At 35.2% G+C, this 19,867-nt stretch overlaps 1 protein-coding gene across 1 annotated transcript in view; it reads left to right on the top strand.

Moving 5' to 3' along the window:
• KLHL1 (kelch like family member 1) overlaps positions 1-19,867 on the top strand; it is a 201,556-nt gene that overhangs the window by 52,707 nt on the left and 128,982 nt on the right. The window contains exon 2 of the mRNA XM_040056778.2: positions 15,873-16,055. Coding sequence (XP_039912712.1) covers positions 15,873-16,055 — 183 coding nt within the window. The remainder of the gene's footprint in view (positions 1-15,872; positions 16,056-19,867) is intronic.

The following is a 19,867-nucleotide window of genomic DNA, read 5'->3' as shown; positions in this document are numbered from 1 at the left end:
TAGTTTGTTGCTCTGTTTAATAGTAACTTTTGTTTTAATTTCTGGCTATTAAAATGTGATGATAATGAATATTCGGATTGTCAAAATAATTTGGAAATAAATTCTGCTCCACTGTAACGTATAAAAAATACAGGGTGCTGCCTTAATTTTACATTTGTGAGAAGTTAAAGGTCCTCTCTACTAAAACAAACAAACAACCCACCTCCCCCAGGTCTAGTTGGGAATTTACCAATGTGGGGTAAAGGTTCTTGACTTTTAATTGGAAATGTCAGTGTTTTTTGATAAGCCATGAAAGAAATGCATAATCAAGCAAATACTGTTAAAGTAATTATAGTTAACATTACTTCTTGCTGAAAGAAAATATTGCATGGTGTAAAGTGGTAGACAATTTATCTTTGCTTCAGAATAAGAAGACTGGCAGAAACCTTGGTGTTTGTTTTACAGCACTCCTAATGAAATGTGGGTCATGCTTACAGGGATTGATTTGTCTGCTAAGTCTGGGAATGCAAGTTGCTCAGGTACAGGAGGAAAGCTGACAACAAAGGTCTCATAGCCTACAGACATCTCTGGCCAAGAGACTGAGCTATAACATTACTAAATTGTCACATTCTGCCCTTAAGCATGTGTATGATAGTTTGATGTGTTCCACTTATAAAACCTTTTCATACGAGCTGGATTTTTTAAGTGATGACTAAATGAAATGAATTCTGTAATTGGGGCTCTTTAACTATGCATTTTGTAAACTACTCATCACAGGCATCAGTTTCAATAGTGAAAAATTGTCATATCTTTAATCATTCTTAGAGGTAGGCTAGTAATTACAGCATTAATGCCTTCTCTTTTGTCTTACAGCTGCCAAAAATACAGCAACATTCAGTCATAACTAGAAATGGCTTTTCAGCAAAATAATTCTCAAGCAAATAAATGGATATGGCAGCAGATAATGCTTTCTATAGCTAATGAATATTAGCTGTTGCATTGAATAAATAATGAACCTGCCAGGGCAGTGCACAGGACTAGACAGTCTGTACAAATCATAGAGCTATTTAAAATATTTCAGAAGTGATCAGTTACTTATAGCTGGGGGTATGTTCTGGTTCTTTATTTTTTTTATATTTTGTTTACTTTTTTAAACTAAGGGCATGATTTTCTGTTAATTTACTTCTCCCCTCCTCTTCAGACTTCTGATATGTAGGAATACTCTGGTGGCAAAAATTTTGACACACGGCAACAAACCCTGGGAAGATAAATCCACCATGTCTGTTTTGCTGACATGAGATCACCATAGAACTGTTCAGATTTGAGGACAGAAGTGAACACTCCCAGTAACCTTACAGACTGAAAAGCTTCTCAGAGATACCCTGCGGTAGCGTATTCATTTGGGCTCTATATGAAACATGGTGAGGTCAGACGTGAATTAAGACTGGTTTTGTTGCACTGATATGAATTAATTGTAACAAATTCAGTTTGATTATACTAGTATGTCTTGTAGCTTGACTGAATTTAAAGTGATTGAAGAGGAAACTTAGTTCAGCCTCTATATTGCTGTTCTATAGATTACTGAATTTGATTTGTAGAAAAAGCAAATTTTCTGTAAATCTATATATATCTTTGTGCAGCAACAGCTTTTCACTTTTTGGGTATTTAATTTGTTGTAATGCTTTTACTTTGTTTTGCTTTAATTTAATTTGAAAATTTTGAAAGTGTACTAGAAAGCACAGGTGAAGACTATACATATATATATAGACACTCATCCATTTGAACTGGTGTTGTAAAAAAAAAAAAAAAAAAAGAAATATTCTAAATATGAATCTAAAAGACGGTAATACCTACTTGATTGCATTCTTCATGATCTTTGTCTGTTTAATCCCAGAAGGATATTGGGAGTAGCTTTTTCAAGTCTGAAGCATAATAAACATGGTCCTTACAGGAGGCAGGACTTTCTATACCTTCTGAGTCATGTGAAGGGACAGCACTAAATATATTCTAAGAACTTTAATTGTCTAAGTAGGATTACTTTCATCTAAATACGCTTTAAAATGTCATTTATTGCTGAATTCAGGTAATGTCTAGGTTCCAGTTTAAAAAATAATTTAAGTTGCCTTAGGAGCCTACTTTATTTATTTATTTATTTAGGCACTCAGATGTGTTCTATTGTATTTGTATTTTATCCAAAGAATAACAAATCAGTGAAAATTTATCTCTCTTTCTAGTCTCGGGTGCAGACATAAATAGTGTTACAGATATTTTTAAAGTGGATTGATTAGAAGTTAATTTCTGTTCTGTTTTTACATTAATCTTCCAATTTCTACTGAATATTAGATTGCTCAAGAAAGGCTAATAAGTAGTAATATTCAAATGCACTCCTATATTTAATATTATTTTAACATTTCAACATTATAGTATTTTTATAATAGAATATGTTAATGCAATATATTTTAATAACTAGTGTTTTGATGAAGAGAACATTCATGAGTTATAACTCTAAGATATTATTTCACAATTTCAGATATTTTTCTTTTAATAAGTTGTATAACTATAGAACTAAGTAAAGTTATATTCTACAATCAGTGTTCATTTTAATGTGTTTCCAGAGATACCGGGTCTGATGGATATCACATTAATTGTGTTGAATGAATAACCCATAATAAAACAATTTAATTGATTTATGAATGATCTAAGAAGTTTGAGAAATTATTCTCAATTTGACTTTGGCAGTCATATCTTGATGCTGTTTGATAGCTTTATAAAGGTTGCAGGAGTTCTGAAAGATGTAACATTTTTCATTCTTAATGAATAATACGAGCTTTAATTTTTTGTCTTTTCAAGTATACTTGAACTAGAATTTTATTTTTATCCCAAAGTTAAATAAATAAGTATAAAAAAACCTATCTGTCACAAGTCTTAAATACTGTTTGAATAGTACTATAATTCACAGCTACACTATTCTATGTAGACAGAGCTTGATTCAGTCAGGGAATGGAAGGCTCTGCAAATTAGTCCATATGCACTGAAATTAGCTTGACATTTGAAAGCACATATTCAGAAAGCAAAAGCGAGTACATACAAGAAAAAAAAATCAAGTACACTTGAGACTTGACTAGGCTGACACTTTTTGAGATGCAGACAGTGACAATATAAATTAGCCTGGTTTATAATGCACCTGAATAAAATAAATCTTATTCTAGTCAGTGGGGTTCACTGAAGCTAGTTGGAAGTGAATGCTTACAATTCTGTAGACTTGAGAAATTAAGGGATTACATATTTTGTAATAGAAGTGGGTATTTTCAAAGCACTTGACAAGTTCATGAATATTCCATATGGATTAAATGTAAAATATAGCCAAATAATCATTGCTACCATGCTTTAAAGCTGTCCTGAGAAAGGAAGAGAATTTATGCAATTTCTTTTATGTCCAGTCATCAAAGAAATGCAAAAGATGTGAGTAGGTTTTACCTCTATGTATATGACCTGTAATTTGTTTCTCTTGTTCTCTAACTATGAAGTGGGAAAGAAAAAGAGAATGGCCTCAAAACAACTGTGATGGAATAGCCTAAGAAGAAGAATGGAAAGCATAAGCAGCCATCAGTGTTGTTACAAAATACTCCTGGACACTCCTCTTCACATACACTAGTGTTGCATTATATAGAATGTAGGTAGAAGCACAGTTGTTCGAAAATCTAGACATTCCTGTTGTCATCACTGGAGCTCAGCTTCCAAAAGAGGCTGTTGCTGCAATGTTAAGTACTGAAATGCCTAAGGATGAATGCCCATGATGAAAAAAGATTCTCAGGTTCCCTGAATGTTTAATGCAAAAGGTTAAGTGCCACAAAATGGAGATCCATAAAACCCATCACACTTAGAGTCCTCATAAACTAACTAATTTAGGACAGGTGAGGAAAAAAAAAAAAAAAAAAAAAGTATACCTTTCTTTATATTTTGCTTTTTTTGTGTGTGTATTTCTGGAACTACCTCCATCTGTGTCAGACTAGCAGGCAGGACTGTCTCATACGTGTATATCTGTAAAAATATGAGAAAAAAATGTGCAAAATGCCTGATCACAAAGGTCTGGCTTCTTGGTGCTATTTGCAGTTAATTCTGTGGTCAGAGCACTAATGCTCTGCTCTTGATTCCTTCTCCCGGGAAAGGTTTTATTTGTGTTTTACAGACTGATCTGTGAAGGAGAGAGTAAAAGTATTTCAGCTACTTCATCTTTCAGGAAAAATTAAGCAAAAGGCAGAGTGGTACAAAAAAATACCTTTGCTTTAATGGAAAAAAAAAAAAAAAACCTGAATTTCAGGTTTTGTTTTTATGTTTGTGTCACACATTGGATTAAAAAAAAAAATTACAATCAGTAATCTGGAATTTTTTTGTTGTTGTTGTTGTTGTTTGTTTTTTTTTCCCCCCGCTTTTTTGTTGTTGTTGTTGTTGTTGTTCTATGAGGTAAGCATTAATTATGCCGCAGGCTGCTCTGTAGCTATCTGTAGCTGTACATAATATTGGGGCTTTGACTGGAGGTTTTATACCTACAAGTTTGCAAATTAAGGGCAGTATTTAATGTGGATGTGTGTGTACTTACCTTTTTATTTGACTCCGTCTAGCATATCACTCTCACTGCCTGATTTCAGCCTCTCTAGATAGTAATTTTACAAATACTGCGGTAGACAAAAGCAGTATTAATGGCTAGGTGTTTGTGCTACCATGGATGCATATGAAAAATTCATTAGACCTTTTTCATATTGATCATAGGATGGGGGCTTGGGTTTGTGCTGGGTTAATGAGTGGTAGCTGTTATGAAATATGTAGACTTTAATTGCTTGCGGGTTAAATTCACAGTGTTGTAGTGATCCTGCAGTTTAGAAACTGTAACCATCAAATTCATCTTAGACAGGATTCAGTAAATTGTCAATTTTAATTGCTGCTTTCAGAATTAGCAAAAAAATGTACTGACACTTCAAAACAGCAGGGCAAAATCACCTAGAATTTATTTCTGTATTTCAGACATACCTTTCTCGCTGATTTACAGGTGCTGTGAAATTTGTGAGTCACCAAAAGATATGTGACACTTGATAAATCTGTAACAAATAGCAGAAAGAGATTGTATGCTGCTTTCCACTGAATGCTGTGCAAGCTCCATAAAAGCTTGTCTTGGGACAGGACATGGGCTGAATCATTCACACAGTTTACTGAAGCGCAGGGTGTGCACATGTGTGTTGTGATCTCCCATCTCGCTGCATGCAGTGCTTAACTGAACTAGAATTTTAATCTGGGAATTTTAAAGATACAGCTTCCAGTGGTCTTTGACATGATTTTCATCACAGTCATAATGTGTTTTAAGCTCTGACATGCTACCTATGCTGGGGAATATCAGCACATAATATAGTAACATAATGAAATTTTATTGAAATGTATACTAAGCTCAATATTCATTAAATACTTGCTTATCCTTTTTTGAATGCCATTGCCATCACTCACATAAATCACTTCTGTTTATATAAAGCCCTATGTCACAAATTAAATGCAGGAAGAAAATGTCTCAATAAAACAGAGATCTGCATCCTTGTATGTATTTGTGCACACACTGAATGAGTAACCGTGTCAACTAATTTACTTAGTTTATCCATATAGATATGGTCATTCGTCAAGACAAGATAGTTAACACATGACACAAGCATCTCTCTTAGGCATAATGCACACCATCCATTCAGAAAATAGGGCACTGTTACAGAAGGAAGCAAAAGTATCTCTATTTTAGGTGTGTCACTAGTAAATCCTGCACTGCTCTTATATAATCTGAAGTGGTGTTATTCTGAGTGCATAGGATAGAAGAGAGCTTCTATGTCAGTGGCACTGGCACTGGTTTTATGAAGCTTTAAAGTGGCGGTTCTTGGAGAATTACACGCTACTGATAGCAGCTGCTAATGGAATTATAGCCATAGCTGCCTGAAAGATATGGGAGTTTTCCTCCATAGTATATTAGAAAACTCTCCTGTGTGTAGTGTTGGCTTAATAGGTTTCTGAATGTACAATCTTTAGTGTGTATGTTTGTAAAAATCTCATTCTCTTTGGAAGTATATGCATAAATGCTGGGTGGTGATATTTAAATTATATAGGAGGACTACTTTGTAATGGGGGTTTTTTTGACCACTTAAGTAAACCACAAAGGCTCAGTGCAGTTTGTCATCTGGAATATGATGTATTAACAACTGGGCATCAAGGACACTGAAAGTCTTTGCTTTATGAGAACATGAAGCCTGTGTTTTTGCTGGCACTGCTCAGCTGATACTGCACTGTGGTACGCAATCTATTCCATTAATTTCTTGAGCTATTAAGAAAAAGAATTTCTCTCATTTTCACTATGGCTTGGTTTTCTTCCTCTGCTTGTCAGGCAGAGGAATGAATAGTCATCGTGAGCACTTTACATCTGCAAGAAGACCAGGAAATACATCTCCAGCCTCTTGCATTTAAATGCTCAGGCCAGTAATTTTAGCCTCCTGTACAACATTCTTTACCCTTTGTCTCAGACTTCCCAGATGATAGCTCCCACTGGGAAGGCTTCTACTTCTGTAGGGAAGTTGAGGTTAGGTTAAATTAAGTTTTGGATTTCTGAGTCCTAATAATCCTTTTCATTCAACTTTTGGTTGATAGAAATGGGGAATCATAAAATGCTAGAAAATATTTAACCAGAATTTAAAAAAAGTTTTATGGTGTCAGTCTCTCTTCATAGTGGAGCTGGTGTATCCCCATTGTACTACCAACTGTGTAATTAAAATATGAGCGGACTGTGAATGCATTGTGGCTGCTTGATGCCTGTGATGAATGCAGGACACTTTTCTGTTTTATGTATTTATTTGCCATAAGAGCATAAGAGATTTGGAAGACAATAAATCAACTTTTGAGTTTTGTGTGGTGTTTTTTGTTGTTGTTGTTGTGTTGTTTTGTTTTGTTTTGTTTTATGAGAAGCAAGGAGTCTCACAAATATAATGGATTTCATTTTTGCAGTGGCACAGTTTTGTTTGTCTGTTATTTCAGCACAGTCAAAATATTCATTAACTGAACATGGTGAATGAGGACAATAATTTTGATGGGATTGGGGAAGAATGGAGAAAGAATGCCTATCTTAAGGAGGAACCTTGCTTACTTCTAAAAGAATCTTATTCTTGGTCTAAAGCAAAGTTGTTTCCTTTCAGCGGGAATTTTGTCTACTGCTATGACAGTAAAATGAAAGAGGGAAGGAAAGCAAAGCAGCTGGGTCATGCTTTGATGAAGCAGGCTCGCTCAAGTCTTGAGCTAGAAATAGAGAAATATTACTGTCAGCAAGTTAAAAAAAGGTGCTTGTGCTTCCTGGTTGTTCTCCAACAGGTAATGTTTTTGAAAATTGAGGTTTCCTGTGACATTTTTTCTGTACTGTTTTTTCAGGAAGAACGGGTTGCCTCCTTTCAGGAAGCAACTTGCTTTTTACTAAATTTGCATTTTACTAAAAGTGTGCTTTGGGGAATTTCATGTAGCATGAGCAAAACGGTTGCTAAAAACTTTTTCAACAAGAAGGTTTATATAAAATGGATATTTTCTCAGTAATGACATCATATCTGCCTGGGCTTTCATTTTCCCTCTCAGAATACATAAACTGGAAAGTACATAATCCCATTAGTAGCCTTTCAATAGTGTAGGTTTATATGCACCTAGTATCTGTTTGCAGGGCTTTTCTGCTTGTAGGCTGTTTCCTGTATTCTCCATGATCAAAAAATAAATTCATACAGCAAAATCCAATATAATAAAAACTTCTGTCACCAGTGTGAATGTGTAAAATATATCAGCATGTGTCCAAGTCATTAAAATATTACTATGTGTAGCTAGGAGAACTCTGACTTAATCACTGGTTTTCCAGGAACAGCTGGAACAAACTGCTCCCTCTCTTTGTGCATGCAAAGCTGAAAAAGCAGTGGATGCAGCATTAGCTGTGTGTGGGAGAGAGCAGTCCAACCAGCATATTTTTCTGTTGCATAGCAAGTCTATTTAGAGGCAGAATCAATCAAAGATATGGGTTGGGGGGCCAAAAGTGTAATTTGTCAAGGAAGTGTGATGGCTGCTAACTTGTGACAGAAGTTTGTAGTGGTACCATTATTACTATAGCTGCCAGGTGCCTGGCATGACCAGTAATGATGAACCTTAAAAAAATCAGCTTTTCTTCAACATTTTTCTATGGATTTTAGGAAGTGCTTGGAACTTGAAATAGGGCTTATAAAATTATCATCTTTGTGTTGAAATGAGTTTCAGAAAGGATGAGAATGATTTTAGGTATGAATTTTCTGCTGTGCTGCACTACAGTAAATTGTATTTTAACATGGTGAGAGAAACACTATGAGATCTTAGTTACATTTCAAAAGCACTGTAGGAAGCAATGAATAGATTTGAAAAAGTATTAAAAAAAAAAAATATTCCTTTGATTGGTGGAGAAATTGCGGAACACAAGAAAACAGAATAAAATATTCACTGTCTTAGATCCTACCAGGCAACTCAGCTTTCGGACTGGAGAAAAAATGGTTTCGTTTTTATTTATATTTATCATTTTTTCAGTCATGATTTAGAGATTTTGGAGTTTCAGGGAAAAATAAAAATTGAGAACATGTGTGAGAAACAGCCCTGCAGATGCCAAGATCAGTGCAGGTGTGGGAGGATGTGCTTCAGACACTGGACCTGAGATTCCCCTGCAGCCTGTGGTGCAGACCACGGCCAGGCAGCTGTGCCCTGCAGCCCATGGATGTTCATGATGCAGCACAGATCCACCTGCTGCCCGTGGAGGGCCTCAGGCTGGAGCAAGTGGGTGACTGAAGGAGGCTGTGGCACTGTGGGAAGCCCACACTGGAGCAGGCTCCTGGCAGGACCCATGGAGAGAGGAATTGACACTGGAGCAGATTTCCTTGTAGGACTTGTGACCCTGGGGGTCCCATGCTGAAAGTTCTCTATGTACTGCTCCCTAAGGAAGGGACCCACACTGGAACAGGGCGAGTGTGAGGAGTCCTCCCCCTGAGGAGGGAGTGGCAAAGTGTGATGTACTTACTACAACCCCCATTCCCCATCTCCCTGTGCTTCTGAGGGTGAGAAGGTAGAGAAATTGTGAGTAAAATTGAAGCCAGAAAAAGGGAGTTATTGTGGAAGGTGTTTAAAATATGTGCTTTATTTTATCCATTATCCTCCTCTTCTGATTTACTTCTCTTAGTAAATTAAATTAATTTCACCAAGTTGACTTGTTTTTGCCTGTGATCATGATTTTTGAGTGATCTTTCGAGTCAAATGCTAGGTGTCTCAAAAGCTGCTAAAATGAGATCTGACATCCTGAATTAAAGCAAAAACCACACACACAAAAAACAAGCAAAAACCCGCTTCAAAATACAAAAAATATCTTAAAAGACCCAATTGAATCAATTATCATATGTGAAACTGAATGAAGTCAGTTCCTTCTCTTTCTTCTTAAACTCGCTCTTTACTAAAAGCATGCTTTGGGGAATTTTGCATAACTTGAGCAAAACTGTTGCTAACAACATTTTTGACTTGAAGGGTTATATAAAATGGATATTTTCCTGGTAATGGCACCATTTCTTTCTGGGCTATCTTTCATTTTACCTCTTAGAATACATAAATTGGGATGTAAACATCCCCATTAGTAGCACAGACCTGTAATTTTTCAGTTGGAAACTTCTGTATCAGAATACTTTTATGTATTACATCTTCACAGAAATTCGTAAGTGAATAAAATTGATAAAATAAGTATTTTGGTATTTCTTTGAAGACAGTTTATAGTTGTAATGTAAAACAATCTCAAAATGAAACTTTTTTAACCCTGTCAAATGAAAACATTACAATGTGGTATTTTTCTGTCTATTAAGGAAAAAAGCCCCACCATCCCAACCCCTCAACCTCTGACTTAATTAAAAACCACCTAACCAACAAACTTTGAACTTTACATATACTAATTTTTCTCTAAGTATTATATTATGATTTTTTTAAAAAATTTTGAAATCATTCTATTGATAATTGTTGGTGCTCACTCTCAATCTTTATTTGGAAATTCCATTTTTTTAATATCAGTCTAAGCTGTGTTGGACTGCTGAGCTCATTTAGTTGTTGATCCATGGAATCTGAATTGCTGGGAGGTGTAAGTATTGCAGAGAGATGCTGAAAGTAATATTGACAGGAAGTCGTGCACAATATTGGTAGGAGTACTAGTAGAGATGAGCACTGTTTTTAACACTGGGCACTGGACAGTGGAGAAAGAGGAGGGGAAATAGGGAGCTTGAGCTAGTTGTTTAGAAGACTTCAGAGGATAAAAGGTGAGAAAGTATGAAGAGATAAAGGATCAATTGAATACTTAAGAAATTAACCAAACAACCTAACAGTTTAAGTGGTTCCTAGGTCAATAGGACATGGAACAAACTAATTTAATCAATAAAAGTATTAAATTCTGGAAAAAATGGGGGAAGACTGAGGGAAGCTAAGGTATTTATTATCAATATTACGGAATTCTGTAAGTAATTGCTTTCAGAATAATGAGGTTCTTTAGTAATTGTTCATTTAATTTTATTTAACATTTTATTTTTACATCAAGAAAAGGCAAAAATATGGCATTTTAAAAAGAACCAAAATCAAAAAAAATCCTGGTATTTCAGGAGATTATGCAATTTTTATGTGTTGGTTTATGATCACTGGCAATAGAGGGGTCTGTGCTTGTAGCTTAGGTTAGGTCATTATCTGGTGAAGGATCATAGATAAAATATCTAACTGAGAGTGTTTTTGAACTGATTCTCCCTTTCCCAGGAGGGAGTTCTCCATGAAGTTCCTCAGCATAAGTCCATCCTATGGGCATCAGTTCTTCACAAACTGCTGCAAGCAGGTCATTCTTCCACAATCTGCAGTCCTTCAGGCATAGGCTGCTCCAGTGTGGGTCCCCCAGAGGGTCACAAGTCCTATGAAAGAACATCTGCTCCAGCATGGAGCATCTTTCCACAGGTCTGCAGGTTCCTACCAGTGCCCTAGTGCAGCATGGGGCTCCCACAAGTTCACAGCTTCCTCTCAGGCATCCACCTGCTCTGGTGCCTGGATCACATCCTGCCCCTCCTTCTCCACTGACTTGAGAGCTTCTCTTTCTGATTTGCCCGGCCAAGGCCAGCAGCATATCCATCTTAAAGCTGCCTGGAATTGGCTTTGCTGGACATGGAGGAAATTCTAGCAGCTCCTCACTGATGCCACCACTCTAGCCCACCCTCACTAACAAAACCTGGCCACACAAACCCAATACAGCTCCTAAACAAGGGAACTATTTCTTCTCTTATAGAAGCAGTTTGGTATGGTGCATAGTCCCTTCTCATTGTCCTTCCCACGTTTCTGAAGAGCACCTCAAACCATTTGTCCGAGATCACACAATAAACTGGTAGCTAGGATTTTGTTTCTTGTGTCTGGTAATACTCTTAAGATGTACAGAAATACAGAACAGTAGAGGATCCAGCTGTATTTTTTCTGGGCACACAGATGTCCTATGAGTGTATTTTGCCATATGGTGTCTAAAGAATGAGTTACATTGCAAGTATCTTGATTCACAAATTGCCTTTAGGAGAAGACACCATTGTAAAGTCTACGTTAGGCAGATTTATCTATAGAATGAGTTTAAAATATGCACTGGAGTCTTTATTTATTTATTTATTTTACACTGAAAAGGGATCTCTGAGACAGCAGCAATGCATCTCTGAGCAAATCTGGTAAAATTAAAAAAGGTCTATTTGATATTCTGATTATTTTTTATCTGGTACTTCTACCTGCTGAAACTCTGGGCAGAGCCTGTAGTTGCAGATGAGATTTCTGGTAGCAGAATGAAAAGCATAGCTTTTGTTCATAAAACAAACTTTAGCCTTGCTGTTGCAGTAAGAAAATTGTTTGAAGTCTTTATAAAACTCCCCCCTGCCTTTTTACAAGTGATCACTAATGAGAGCCAGGACTTCTGACAGTTCATCTTAGTTGGTGCAATTCCACAGGCTATTGATTTCTGAGCATTCAATAAGTAATTTTTAGAGAACGAATTGTGTGAAGATTTTTTTTTTTTCTCTCTTACATATGGAATATTTATTCTGATTTTGAAAGTTATAAATAGCAAAGCAATGTTGCTTTCACTGAAGAACTGGATATATTTTATTTCTTGACTATGTATTTTGGATATGTACCCAATAATATACAGTAAATTAAATTGAACAGCTTTTGGATAAGTTTACATTATCAATTCTGCATCAGTGAAAACTGAAAAAAACCCCAAAAAACAAAACCAAAAACATTAAATACAACAGGATTTAATATTCCAGGAATAATTAAATTATATTATATTTTTCTGGTTAAAGAGTTCTTTATTTGGGGCCAGGGCCTTCAGTGGAATGAAGAATAAATGTATTCAAATTGAGCATTTAAAATACCTGAGTACTCTGTAAAGTTTTCTGCTATACACAGTGATATACATCTGCTGTTTTCTGAACCTCTTTGAATTTACTTTCCAGAATGGAAACATTTCTACATCTAAGCCTCTGTTTACACAGAGCATTGTGGTATAGTTTCAAGTCATATAAATTCTCTATTTCAAAGTACTTATTTTTTTTTTTTTTTATTCCTTTTCTCAGGATATGGTTTAACTGCTGGTTTTACTAATTACTTAACAAGAAAGGTAGCTAAAGCTGTGTGGTCTTTAACTCCTTGACAACCTTACTGTAAGCTAAAGGTTTTTATTTCTCTAAATCAGTTTTTTTCCAAGTAAAAGAGGTGCATTGTGCAGTCAGATGTTTTAGATTCCATAGGTTTTTGTTTCTATTTACACTATTTTTAAGATATGTAATGGCTAAAAGACTGGAATTTTCTCTACAGTTTCAGGCTCTTTAAACATTTCTCTTTTAAGTAAGAGCAGGATGCTGTTCTTAGCACTGAAAATAGTCTGTACAAACTTGCTAAGGTAGGTTTTTCCTTTTCTTTTATTATGCAGTATGCATTCTAGTTTGTCATTTCATATAAAAACCCCTTTTAAGAATATTGGTTATTTGCAATGTTGATAATTTTTGTGAGCCTTTTAGTATTCTCATTCTGCAGTATCACCCTTCAGCAATAGTACTGTAATCTTGAGAAGGGTTTGATTTCCTTATTTCTGTGCTACTAACTAAGTAGTTTAAAGTGTTTTAGTCTGGACAACTACCAAATGTTTGAAATTTCCACACTGAGTTCAGGCTTTGTACTTGCCAGCTGAGGAAGATTATGGAAAAAGTCCACCTGGAGTCTGTACAGTTCACTGATTGTAGGGTTTTAAGGTACAAAAATGCTAAAAAGGGTTTTGAAAGACTCAGGGAATTTTCAGCCAAATTTGTGTTGGAGTTGCTGCTGAATGCAATGAAAAAGCCTCTCACTCCATTTACGGTTCGATTTGCTTGCACCTAAACAGGAGAAATATATAAAAAGAGAAAATGTGATTTTTGTATTGCTAATTGGCCCTGGGTACCTATATGTGCCTTTCACAAACTGGTAATTGGTAATAAATGGTAAATAAATTGTAAATTTGCTTTAACTAATTCCTACTTTTACAAGCTGCTATCTGAAATTAAAGCATTGATTATTCAGACAGAGCATTTGTAATGAAACAGAGATAGCTCCTGAATAGGATAAGTAGCAGGCTTTTTATCTGGGCTTTGTTAGAAAATACATAAAAGATTAACTTTTTGTCTTCTACTAAGATTATTGCTCACTATTTTTCATAATAATATTTAAAATATGCTGGGGTTTTGGTGGCTTGCTTTTGAGCAGTCATTTACTGACTTGCTAAGTGACATATACTGAGTTGCAGGGTAGAAAATGTTCCTTTTAAATGTCTAGCAGGAAAGAGCAAAATTTGTGGCAAACGCTGTCTAGCAATTCAAAAGCAAAATAGACTAAACTTATTACAATCCAATCTTACTTCACAGGACCAGCATTAATTCAGTCAGGGTACTTCTCTTTTTATGACCTGGAAATGACAGCATTTTGAATAGCCAAAAAGATTTAGGACTAGTATCCTATCTAATCAAATGTAAGCTGACCTAGACCTACCTTCTGAATTAACAAGCAGTATGAACTCATTAAGATCTGCTCATTCCTGATACTTTCATTTCTCAGAACTGTTGTTTTTGTCACCTCAAAATTCCCCAGAGGAGAGGAGGAAATGTATCTGTTTAAACCTATAAACCTCGTTTATTAGGCATTTATTTATTTCTTGTAAATTACTTGGCATTCTAATTCTCTAGTTATAAAACTAAAAAAATAAAGCTGAAATATCTGCCCACTGCCCATTCTAATGGGCTTAGTTCTATCATTAGAGTTTTATGGGAAAGCATCTGTTGGTCAACCAGAGATGTGAAAATAAACTTGGATTTGTGATCAACATGGTTCGAGCCCAGATTAGATAGGAACACATAAGCAAATTATGTCACTCATGGAATGAATATGTTTGTTTTATCAGGAGGAAATATCTGGCATGAAGTACTTGACAATACAACAAGATTAGCTATAACAGAATTAAGGAAATGTTTCTTTCTAAATGACCAATTTGTAACTGTTTCTGTTGAGGAATCATATATAATAACATTTTGCCAGTTCACTTTCCTATAGGAAGGCTCACCCATATTGTAACCTTTGTAGCATAAAAATAAAAGTATCAATTAATTTAAACCAAGTGATAATATTTTGCTGTCCAGCTTCATGTTATAAAATGAATTTACTTATTTTAAAAGAAGTTTAAGTAAAGTGAAATTACTTAATTTTAAAAAATAACTCATTCTGTTAAGTTAGTACCTGTACATGGCACAGAATAGCTGTTGGGGCGGTGAGACACAGATGTAGCTCTGTTGGTTCCCTGTAAAATTATCTGCATGTCATCTTCAGTTAGGCAGGATTCCAGCTGTTCCAGCTACTTTAAAGGAGTGCTGTGAAGCCTAGTGGTTCCTGTGAAAGGAAGATGTGCCAGCCCTTCCTCTTTAAACCTACTGGACCTTGTACAGTGACTGTAGGAGAATATGTGAAATGCTTTTGGATAAAACATAATTCAAAAGCAAATTGCTAACATATCTCAAGAATTAGGTTTGGGTATTTTTGGTTATAATTTTTTATTTTATAACTGTATTTCATTCTGATTTTTAAGAATTATTATGTTTATGCACTTTTCATTTTTTTTTCCCAGCACCAGGAGTGTAGACTACATTTCCTTACACATCTTTCAATATAATTTTTTGAACGTAATACCTACTGAATTCAAATCTTGAGTAAGGAAACTGTTGTATTATACGGTAAATAAAAAACATTTCTTATGTACTCCTTAAAATTTACATTGCAATAGAATATGTAAAATGAGATTGGTTTGAATTAATTTATAATACTGTCTCATATGTTAGACTAAGATGTCTTTTATTGCTCTTCTATTGATTATGTAAACTCTTTTTTATATATCCAGTTGAAGAAAAAAAGAGCTTAATCTGTGAAATCCTTCATTTTCAGCACTACAAGTCATATATAATCTTAAGGCTTTCATTTGAATCCATCTCATCACATTTTTATGAAAGAAGAGGCTATCATCTGTGTTGAAGGGGTGTAAAATTAATGTGAATTTGAGAAAGTGAACTAGAGTAGGTGCTCAGAATCAGTGGAAAGATAGGATTGCTTTTTCCATTTCTCTCCCAATGCAGTAGGATTTTTCCATCTTGTACTTAGAGTGATGAGAATAGGGAATGGATGCATTGATTTACTTGTATTAGATTCTTGAAGCTGTGATGGAGTCAAAACTTGGTCACATCTTACCAACCTGGAGTTTCTCTTGTGGTTTACAGACTGTCAGGAGCCAGCCACTCCTTGCCACCCCACTGTGACATGGATTCGTGTAGCTCTGAGGAATTCTACCAGGCTGTTCACCACGCAGAGCAAACCTTCAGGAAAATGGAGAGCTACTTGAAGCAGCAGCAGCTCTGTGATGTTATCCTGATTGCTGGGGATCGCAAGATACCTGCACATAGGTAGGAGATAGGCATAAAATATTGAACTTACAAAAGTAAATGTTTTGGATATGTGTATTTCTTAGAACACTGTTTCCTTTGCTCATTATGATTCTTTCCTCTTGCTTTAAACACAAGTGGAAGTGGCTGAAAAAGGTGAGTTTGAAGGTTGGGGCTTTGACAGTAAGGATTTTTTGTATGGATTTCAAAAGTTCAAGTAGCACTCCACTAGCAAACTGATGGTGAGTGTGACTAACAATTCTCCCTGCTGTGATGCTATTCTTATGTGAAGAGAATTGAAATTTCTGAAATGAGATGCTGTATAGCTACACTGAACACAGCATCACTTCTAGCTCAAGATTGTGATCATCTGAAAAGTCTGTTGTACAGAGTCTCTCAGACACTTATAGTAGAGTACTGAACACTTTCTTCCTATGACCTGAGATTTTCAATGAACTAGAAAATTTCTTATTTATTTTTAATTATAATCATTGGGATAAAAATTATTATGACATTATAATTTCTAAAATTCTGTAAGACTGTCTGGTATAAAGCAGCTGGTATTTATGAAACTATACTTGGTTTTGGATAACAATTAGAGCTTAAAATAGTTACTCTTCATTGAGATTTTGGTTTCAGAAATAGGTTTTCATTTAATGAAATTAATGAAAATAAAAATATGATCCTAGAGTTTATATTAAAATACAGAGAATAATTTAGAATTTCCAGGTGAGCAATTATTTTTGCAGCTGAACTCTGCATAAGGCTGCAAACCAAGGGTAATCTGTTCCCTGCTTGTGTCCTGATTTCTCTAGTGAGATACTAAATTCAGAGCAGGATTATGGTTCCCCAGCAGGAGCCAGTGCATTTCTGAACTTATAAATTAGCTTCCTGGTGCAGAGGAATACTCTAATGTCATCCTGGCAAATTGGACCTTACAAAGTTTCATTTTGCCCTGAGTGAATATATACACGGAGACTGTTGCTGTTAAACAAAGACACTGGATAATCTATATTCCAACTCCTATAATAGTAAGTTTAAAAAAAAAAAATAAAAAAAATAAAAAAAATTCAAGATTGCAGACCCAAAGTTGTTGTCCGAATGCTAAGAAGTAAAACCAGACAGAACCTTCATTAAACCTTCATTAAAATATTAAAATATTTAAATCATGGGGTTTTAAAATTAGTTTATTTCGCTTCCCCTACTATTTTTAATACAGCTGTTTGTATTTTGATGCACACCCTTTAGTAGTAAATATAATTTCACATTTGTCATTTCAATTCTACAGTATATATAAATCCTTCCTGAGCTGGAAATATACCCTAACAAGAGGAATAACCATGAAATAATACCCATAACCTTGTTTGGATTTTCTAATAAACCTTCGGACACCTTTATATTTAATTTTCTACTCTGTGGTCTGCAGTCAAAAGTCCAAATCTCAAATAACTGGAAAAGTTTGAATAGTGTTTGTTTGATGTGTCTGGACAAACACAGCGAGCTGTTTATTTTACTGTAGTCATTACAATTCTAGAAATTACAGATTCAACTCTCCCTGATCAAAGCAGGGTCACCTGCAAGGTTAGGCCATTGAGGTCATAGCCAGTGAGTTTTTAAATATCATCTCTTTTGGATGTTCCTCTCTTGTTACCCTGTTCAAGTTTTTATTATCTTCACTGTTTTTAGTGATGGAGGATGCGTCATCAATTTGCTCCAAGATCTTGGTGGGGCAAACGAGCCTATAGGTGCCTACATCTTTCTCCTTAGGGATTGATGTGGAGATTGACTTTTCCAGTCTTTAGAAATCTCCTGCAATTATGATGATCCATTACAGATAGGACAGAGTGGCCTTTCAATAACATTTCAGAGCTTCATCCAGTGTTACACCTTGAACTTGTCCTGAAAACCCACCATACTAAAAAAAAAAAAAAAAAAAAAAAAAAAGTCTGAGAGACTGAGTCAAATGAAGCTCTTGTGAGCAGTGCACAAAATCTTTCAAAAGTTAAGTATTTACAGAAACCCTTCTCCACTTTCAAATCCCTTGCTGTCTTCATCTGTACCTGACCTTTGGGCCTCTCTAATTCTTTTTCTTTTTAATGTTGCCACAATGTTTCTATATTTCTCCTGCATATTAATCTCTGCTGGAATTTTGTGCATGTACTCCTGTTGTGCATTTGGGAAGTAAATATTGTTCAGAACTACAGTGACATGATCAGAGCACCCATTGTTTCCAAGGTAAATTTAAATTGTTAATCAATCAGTAATCACAGGGGTTAACATAAAATTAAGAATATGTGTTTGCCATCAATTATTTGGTTGTTTTGAGTGAAGGCAGCTTACATGAGTTGCACTGGTTTTAGATACTGTGCTTGAAATGCTGTATTCTACAGCTGCTGAAGAAACATCAAAAATGCTGCAAAGAAAAAAACTAAAGTCACTTCAAATGGTAGACAGACCTTAATATTTGTGCTGGAGAGTTCATTAAAACTCCCTTCTAAGACTGCATAAATGCATCTTTAAACTCAGACTGTAGTTTGGCATTTTAATTAGTAATGCTGCACAAAACAATATAGTAAGTCTATGCTGAAGGGAAACAAAAAAAGAACAAATGTGATTTAAAGCTAAAATTCACCTACCCATATCCAATTAAAACAAATCACTCCCATATAACAGAGACTGGATTCAATAAAATAGAAAATTCAATAAAAGCAGAAAATGTAAAGAAGATGTAGAAGGGCAGTTAGACCCTCAGCTTACAGTTCTGCCTTTCATTGCACTTGTTGAGAAACCAAGAAATCTAGTTTTGTTGTTTTTATAATATAGCCCAGTATAGGTGAGTGTATAATGAGAAATCCAAATTATTTTCTGTTTTCTCTTAATTAAAAAAAAAAAAAAAAAAAAAGAAAAAAGTTTTTTTCTTTCCAAAACTCAAGAAAAGTATCAAGAGGGACTCTTACCATGGCAGAAAAGGTAGCACAGGACTACTGGGAAATTGCCAATAACATATAAAACAAAGAAATACTTTAGTAAGGTTACCCAAATCTTTCTACAAGTATTTGAATGACATGTAAAGATAAATTTATTAAAACTCCTTCAAACAAAATGCAGTTAGCATTGTCTGTTTCAGTGCTCTGAGTGGCAACAACCTTTTCAATGCATTTTGAGTGCTACTATAGAGATACAAAGTTTAAAAAAAAAAGTAGTAGTAAAATGAGGAAAAATTAATGGAGAAAGTTTAGCTGAAAGGCAAGATGAAAGAATAAAAAACAGGCAGAAAAGAAAGGAGAAACAGGCAGAGAAGGAAGGAAAGTCTAGAAGCAGGAAGTGAAAGAAGAAAAATGCATATTATATAATCTGAAGACTTGTTTTCTGGCACTAGTCAGTAACAGATGCTGATGTTATTCCTAGATATCTGTAAGGTTTGAGGAGCTTGCCATATCAACCATTGCATCTGGACAGAGTTGTTTAATACAACCCATTGTCCGTGCGTTTAAAAACAATTCAATCTATTGAATATAGTTGGGACAAAACAATTGTCGCTATAGAACACGAAAAGAATGATACTTACACAGCCAAGTTCAGAGGAAAAAGGAGGGAATTTTATTTCCTTGACCTTGCTTATATAGATTCTGGACAATGACCAGGGGTTGGAGAATTGCCACCGCTCCACCCCACTGGCCAGACTAGAAGTCCGTCAATTGTCCCTCATCAGAGAGGGATGCAAAAGCAACCACTTGTTTACGTTACAATCCGTGAAAAAGACTCCACTACAAAACTGTAAAAAATTCAGAAGGCTAAAACTCAGGGCAATAAACAACAGCAAAAAATCTTAT

The sequence above is a fragment of the Hirundo rustica genome, chromosome 2 (genome assembly GCF_015227805.2).
Source record: "Hirundo rustica isolate bHirRus1 chromosome 2, bHirRus1.pri.v3, whole genome shotgun sequence".
In the NCBI taxonomy this organism is placed as follows: Eukaryota; Metazoa; Chordata; class Aves; order Passeriformes; family Hirundinidae; genus Hirundo; species Hirundo rustica.
This window is presented reverse-complemented; position numbering and strand designations above follow the sequence as displayed.